Here is a 7,783-nt window from a genome sequence, read left to right on the forward strand (position 1 = left end):
TACTCTAGCATTCGTTAAAATTGCATAATCGATGGGCCTATTATGCCTTTAAGGAGTGAATGTTCCCCCTTCTTTTACACCTCTTGACCTTTGACCTTTGACCCCCCAGCTTCGACAGCCCAACTCGTTTTGACGATCCCCCCCAATGTGCCGAATATCGTGACCGTACGTCGAGCGGTTAAGATTTGTGCCCAACTGTTGACGGACGGACGGACGACGCACGGACGATCAAGCGATTCTACAAGCTGCATCTGACTATGTCAGATGAGCTAAAAATGGATACATATATTTCCAAAAGCAGTTGTTCAATCATACATACCGAAGCTTGGATTTGGAGCACCACAAAATGGACCCACGAGTGGCCGGATGTCATCAAAGTAAGTGTCGTAACAACGAAGGTAAGCCACATCGCAGCTATCATCTGGCACTTTCTCCACACTGAATCCATCACAGCTGTATATATCATCTTCTGTACCATTGCAGTTCGCCTAAAATACAACAAGTTTGGTGATGTCTGATCACTAGAATACTCTGCTATCAGTTTAGGTGCATTTGAACTTAAAGGCATAATAGGCCCATCGATTATGCAATTTTAACGAATGCTAGAGTAACTGGCACCTTGTGTAGTTAATAAGTACATTACCTTATAGCCAAACGCGTATTAGTTTGTCCAATATCACTGCTTGTTACTAAGAAATGTCTAATTGAAATCCGCAGTCCACGAAATCAGTTGACTGACTTGTTTACAGTTTCGAAACCGCATACTTCGAAACGGGTGTGATGCAGATTTATAGTCCACCGGACATTTTCGCACGCATGCATTTTCGCTCGGCCGTACGCAATGCTAGCGATAGTACAGTACCGTAACTGTATACGTAACAGTAGCTGTGATTGTAATGAACGTGGAATCCACGTACGAATCACGGACGCTCGTGATAATGAAGTAGGCCGTGTTGGGGGCCAACGCTATGGGAGGATCGCGGACTAACCAAGGCCACAGACTAAACATGGAAAGCAGACGGCACTACGCGTATTTACGTATATTGGTCAAACGAATACACCTGTGTCTGAAATTGAAGACATGTGGGTACTTGTGCCTCAATACCAAGAATACACCCAGAGATACATTCTACTAGCTCATTAGTCATATATAAACATCCCGGGACAAACAATTCTCTGCTAAACACCCGTAGCAACATATGACGTTGCCTAACCGAATTCGAGGCTATTTTGCTTGGCAACCAATTTAGCGTTGGCACCAGATTACCAGATTTACGGATTTCAATTAGACATTTCTTAGTAATTAGTAGTGATATTGGACAAACTAATACGCGTTTGACTATAAGGTAATGTACTTATTAACTACAGAAGGTGCCAGTTACTGTAGCATTCGTCAACTTTGTATAATCAATGGGCCTATTATGCCTTTAAATATTGCATTAAGAATCATCACGTTTAACACATTATATATAATAGAATTACAACAAAACGTGTAACCGTAACAGTAACCAAAGTAATGAAATATTTTGCCCAGCAAGGAGTAGTGGCCTTTACCTTGAAACTTTCCACCACAAATTCATGAACGTTTACTCTTCTTCATTGCATTTGCAAACGTCACAAAAAACGTACTAAAACTCACGTGCAACATGACACGATCGTGACCGGTGTAAAAGGCGCCGCCGTAGGCGTCCTTCCACAGCTTGCCAGCTTTGTGTTTGACACCGACACCGAAACCAGCTGCCTCACAGGCCTTCAGGGCATAGGCTCCCTTAGAATTGCCAGCATTTACAGACTTAACGACATGAGGATCCGCACAGACACCTTGCCATGTGCCATTTAAATACATTTCCAAATAACTGCCAAATTCTCTGCGTAGGAGCTCAGTAACGTCCCGTACACGCATCTTATCTGAAAGAATGTAATAAGAATGAAATCATACACTTCATCCAAAATATATCTATACTACCCTTCAACTTCATTAAATTTAATTACTTCTTCATGCTAAATTTATACGATATGACCTTATTTAAACAACAAAATTAAGATATTATTTTATACATATTGACATTATTGACTTTGAATCCTGGAACAAGTAATCTCAAATGATTAAAGCATTGAACAATTAAACCTAGTTATAATTTCAGTAAGACAATGGTTTCCTGTATTATTTACAAAAAACAACACTTGGCTTTCACCTCATTATCCAACTGCAACCATCAAGTATATAAATCGAATCTTTCCCCTCAAAAAAAGTTGTGGAAACAGATTATAACCTAGATAATCTTCGACTATGCTTACGAGCGCAAGCAACGGCAATGGCTTGGCATTCATCACATTTCGAGATTCCCCATGTCTGGTTGCAGTCAGAGAGGCTTGTCTGCTCATCTGTACACTTGTGCAACTTTACTATGGCTGTAGTGTCAGATGCGAGGCTATAGTTCCAAAAGGATCCACCAAGTAGATAGCCAAGCTCCTTGCAAACCAGATCTGTAAAATTACTTACTCACAGTTACACACAAGATAATACAGCTATGAATAATCTAACAAACAGAACAATTTGTTAGAGCATCCATCAATGTACATTTTGCTGTTGCGTGTGCATGCATCTTGTGTGTGTGCGTGCCTATTGCGCATGTGTGTGCATATTGTGCATGTGCGTGCAGCTTGTGCGTGTGTGTGCATATTGTGCATGTGCGTGCAGCTTGTGCGTGTGTGTGCATATTGTGCATGTGCGTGCAGCTTGTGCGTGTGTGTGCATATTGCGCGTGTGCGTGCATCTTGTGTGTGCATCTTGCACGTCTGCGTGCATCTTGTGTGCATATTGCGCGTGTGCCGCTGTGCGTGCATCTTGTGTGCATATTGCGCGTGTGCCGCTGTGCGTGCATCTTGCATGTGTGCATGCATCGCGCGCGTCTGTGTGTGTGTGTGCGTACATCGTGCGCATGCGTCTTGAGCGTGCGTGCGTCTTGTGCGAGTGTCTTGCGTGCGTCTTGTGCGAGTGCGTGCGTCTTGCGTGCGTCTTGTGCGAGTGTGTGTGTCTTGCGCGCGTGCATGCGTTTTGCGCACGTGCGTGCATGCGTGCCTCTTACGCGCATGCATGTGTTTGTGTGTGTGCGTATGTGCATGCACGTAGTAATATGAGCATACACTTCACCCTCGAATTATTCGACCCTGGTTTAGCAGACATTGAAACTGAAAGCAACAGACAAAAAATCCGCTGCTTCAGATTTACCTAGCCGCACTGGAAATAGCTGTAAGATCTACAAGCATGGCAGTGAAAGGGCCAGTGGAGCTTCACAGCTCCTCTGACACAGAATTAATTTATTGATGCCTCCACTATATGATCATGGCAAAACAGACATCCATGCATTCACGTATCCACCACAAAATGTAACTAAAATTACTCTACTGCGCTCTTTATCCACAATCATTCCCAATGTTTATTATGTTTATTGTGTGTAAACTATAGAGAAAGAAACAAGAGCCGCAGAGCGTCTGGGCTCATCTGAGGTCTGTTGCTACGATTATAAACGTAAAATTTCAGTCGTGCGTAGTACCACATTTGTTAGGCGCAGATATGCAGACACCCAGTTGCGTACACATCATTGTTAGGACACGCCCACTATCGCAGATGGAGGGTAGGGGGAGGTGGGGGAGGGTGGGGGAAGGGGCGGGGGGAGGGGTGGGGGAAGGGGGAAGGGGGTGGGCATGGGGGACGGGGCTCTAATCAGGCAAAAGCAAGTTCACTCCTTTGTTAAAGCTAGTCAACAAACATACATGTTTAACCCTACCCGCTCTTGAGGGTCAAAAAGGTTATCAGACTACTTACTCTTCCACACGTCAGGGGGGGAAAAGCACATTTCATGTCCGCTTGTCAATAAAGCCATAAAAATGGATAGGTCACCGCTGAATACATTTCCAATTGCTCCGTCAGACCATGTCCTGCGAGATGTCTCTGCCCTGCAACAATTGACCTTTGAGCCTGTGACCTCCAATTCAAGCACAAGTGATGGCTTTTCCTACCATGATGCTATACACCGGGACTATCACAAGCCCTAGGTCGAGCCGTTTAGATTTGGCCGCAATTCTGGCATTTTCCTCCCCTATACCTTAAGTTAAGGAGTGAATGTTCCCGCCTTATTTTAACCCTCTTGACCTTTGACCTTTGACCCCCAGCTTCGACATCCAACTCGTTTTCGAAGAGCGCCCCGCCCACGTCCCGAATACGTGACCGGACGTCGAGCGAGAGTTAGATTTGTGGCAACTGTTGACGGACGCAGGTAGGCGGACGGACGGAGCGCGACGGACGGACGGACGCGGACGCAAACCGACGGACGCACGACGCACGACGACGATCGATGCGATTCTACACAGCTGCATCTGACTTATGTCAGATGAGCTAATGAAAACCCACAAACAACGTACCCTATTGTACCAATATTGGAAATAACGAGGACTGAGTCGCGATTACCGGGACACACCGAACTGCCTTATTGGTCTGTTGAGGTGACGTGTAATCTATAATTTCGCGTACGTAGTAGAGATATATATCCAGGTTCTCCACAGAGTGAATTCCAAACAGGGGGAGGGAGGGGGAGGGTGCAGAGGGACCGGGCCGCTAGGGCGACGGGGGGCCGGCACGTCGGCCCGGGGGGGCCGGGAGAGGCGAGGTGAGGGGGGGGAGGGTCCGGAGAGCGGGATAGGTTGCACCGGGAACGGAGACGACTAATTAATAGCGAGCGTGAAAAATCAGGAGCACACTAGCAGCCATAAAGGGATGGGGGTGCGAGGAATATAGATAGCCGAGTCGGTGAGGAGCGAGTGGTAGTGAGCCAGAGAGCGTGGTGTGAGCCGAGGTGTCGCGAGAGTGCATCGTGTAGCGGGTAGAGAGGAAAGATGACACGCGGTCGGAATGTCCTGTTCGAACGGGCAATTATGCTGACGATCGGCTTCCCAGTGCGCGGAGGCAGAAACTGTTGAGTTGGTGATGGAGATTTAAACGGGCGGCGGAGCGTAATTAAAAGGAGAGCGGGAGCGAGAGGAAGGGAAGAACCGAAGTTAAAACAGGGGGAAAGGATTTTCCCGAGGGAGGCGGGGAGACGGACGAGCGGACGGAGGCATCGGTTTGCGGCGACGTAGGAGGAACCTGTGGATATGCCTTATGCGAGCGAGGCGCCGGTAGGACGCGAGAGATGAGCGAAAGAGGTCTGAGAGCTGAGAGGCGAGAGGTGCGCCCAGGTACTGGACGGCCGCGGCGAAAAGTCAGAGCGAGCGGAGAGAGGAGCGAACGGAGTCCGTGAAGAGGAAGCGAGAAGAGCGCAGCGGTACACATCTAAGATATGGCCGAGATCGCGTACGTAGGCTACTGTCCACTAACGAGTCTAGGCGGAGTCCCTACGCCTAGCTCCCTAGACGGCTGAGCCGGCGTGACCTAACCATAGTCAGAAGTGTTCTACAGGTAAGCGTTCGCAGGTATAGAAGTGAACACGAGGAGGGAGCGGAGCCCAACGTTCACGGGCAGGTGGAGGAAGGAGCCCAGGGGGAAGAGAGGGCAGCGGGAACTGAGAGAGAGAGACGCACTATGAACGCACAAATTTATAGCTGCTAATTTTTCTGCTTGCTGGATGGTATTGTTAAGATACATTAATCTGCTGCTGTCATATCGCCCAAAGTTGTTTGGCTGCACACTGCTGAGAAATGGACCTCCGAACACCCTCTTGCAAAGCGTTCCAGGGAGGCGCGGATATCTGTTGTCTTCGCTCCTGTCAGAGCGAACTGAAGTACCTAATCCAGCAATAAAATGTAGTGAAGCACTTAAAAGCGAACGGCATACATTTCTGTTGCAGAATAGAAGAGTGCGAATCGAAAGAAAATCGAAATCGGAAAAATCGAAGAACGTTGCATTGTTACAACTTCGGTACCTATAGCACCGCGAGTATAAATTGTGCCCTAGGAAATAGCTGTTCATACAAATTGATACCAATCTATTGTGATACAATAACGCAACACAGAGTAGGGATCACACCAATCATGTGAGTAAACATTAGCCCTGTGGAGCTTCCGTTTATCCTTATTACATTATTGACGTATCCCCGAGGGTATCGCCCCACCAACCAGTGAAGCCGAGTAATAAAGCCTGGACGGCTGGGCATGCTACCACAGGCAAGTGTATAAGCTAGTTGCTTACTAGTCCCGACCAGGCTGGCAAGACTAACATTAATAACGAACTCTCAATCGGTATCCAGTATTTCGATAGCCGTGGGCGTCTGCACTTCCTGTTTTTGCGCTAGTTGCCTAATACAGGCACTTGAAACGTTAAGAAAATGATGATGAAGTAAAACACGAAGCATGTATTTACTACCAGTATCGCCAGTTTTAATGTTTCTCTATTCTCTTTCTCTATTATGTCAATAATCTTGTAAATTGCCATTCAAGGCTCCTCTGTCAAAGCGACAGCATAGCGTCGACATACGCAGTCAGGTGGAGTGTCCGACGCGTAGCCTGAGGCTAGGCGACCGATTCCGGGGACAGTGTGTCACTGCGTATTCGAATAAACCTTCGGATCTAGTCGGGCTTCGGTCTAGGGTCCGGGACGTGGCTCCGTCTATGAGGCGTGTAACCGGCGACGCACAAGCGGGGACCACGAGCGCCCCCGCACGGACAACGGCCGCGGGCCCTCCAAGAAACACCACAAACCACCCCCGCACACTCAGCGCGCCCCACCACCCGCCACAGCCCACCCCACCACACGCGCCGGCGAGGGGCCGGACTCCGCGGCGCCCACGCCGCCCACCCGCACGGCCGCGCCACCCACCCCACACCCCAGAGCGAGCCGCACCCCCGCCAGCCGCCACGCCCAGCACACCCCGCCCGCTGTGCAAAAACAAGCAATGGAAATCTAGTTTTGTTTGTTGTTTGTGGCACAGCGGCCGAGTCAGCGCGTGTAATAGAGTCCATAATGGCATCCAAGCAGCTCGCGCATAACATCACCGAACTATATAATATCACGCTCGTTTATACCCCAGAGAAGCCGCGACTCAACCTCTCATACGACGTTGCATATTAAATACATTCATAACATATAAGCCCGCGAGCACTGGCGCCACACGGCCCCTGCTCTTCGGTGTTAGCAGAGGGAGCCATTCAAACCGGCATTTACAGGAAATTATCCGGCAATAGTAAAGACGAAAATGAGTAGACAGTAACATCCATATCACACCAACTGGTGTTGAAGGTTTCGTGTATTTGCTCACCCCCACCCCACCCCCCGCGGCACTATTTATAATTATTGAAACGATCCAGCAGTGCCTGTGGCTGTGGCGTAGTGTAGTTACTTAGCAGTGTCGAACGACAGTCGGAGAGTCAACACTCAACAAAAACACAAAAGTAACACACACCCCGTGACCCGAATGATGTCCATGCATTAGAATGTACTGGATTGACAGTCGCTTTGTTCGTGGAGGTCTACTCGACCAATGCGGGTGCCGAGCGGTCTTGCAAATCTATGCGAGGGCGTGCCAGGCGCAGCAGTTAGCGAGAAGGAAGGAGTGTAGCCGGAGAATACGTGCGTTGGGGCGCGGAAGAGAGGGTATACTCTAACCCTGCATAGGCAGGAGCAGGAACTGTTGTGTTGGGGTTACGGTATGAGGGACGACTTGAGTAGTAGGTGCGGAGGAGAGAGAGTGAGAATGAGGGACGCCAGAGCAAGTGTAGGGGGTTGGTGGTGTTGCGTAGATGGCTTGTTGTGTAGCAGTGTGGATTGTATCGGTGATATTGATGAGTA

At 48.6% G+C, this 7,783-nt stretch overlaps 1 protein-coding gene across 3 annotated transcripts in view; it reads right to left on the bottom strand.

Annotated features, from left to right (window-relative positions):
• Positions 1-5,708, bottom strand: part of LOC106807086 — a 16,745-nt gene extending 11,037 nt beyond the window's left edge. The window contains exons 1-4 of one of the 3 annotated variants that reach the window (XM_014809332.1): positions 5,655-5,708; positions 2,299-2,490; positions 1,640-1,908; positions 320-488 (exon numbers count right to left, since the gene is read on the bottom strand). In XM_014809332.1, the coding sequence (XP_014664818.1) occupies positions 320-488; positions 1,640-1,908; positions 2,299-2,490; positions 5,655-5,661 (637 nt within the window). In that variant the 5' untranslated portion in view covers positions 5,662-5,708. Of the gene's footprint in view, positions 1-319; positions 489-1,639; positions 1,909-2,273; positions 2,491-5,651 lie in introns of those variants that run through there. The other 2 variants (XM_014809333.1, XM_014809334.1) reach the window with 2 other exon arrangements.
• Positions 5,709-7,783: the final 2,075 nt, after the last annotated feature.

This window comes from Priapulus caudatus, unplaced genomic scaffold (genome assembly GCF_000485595.1).
Source record: "Priapulus caudatus unplaced genomic scaffold, Priapulus_caudatus-5.0.1 Scaffold194, whole genome shotgun sequence".
NCBI lineage: Eukaryota > Metazoa > Priapulida > Priapulimorpha > Priapulimorphida > Priapulidae > Priapulus > Priapulus caudatus.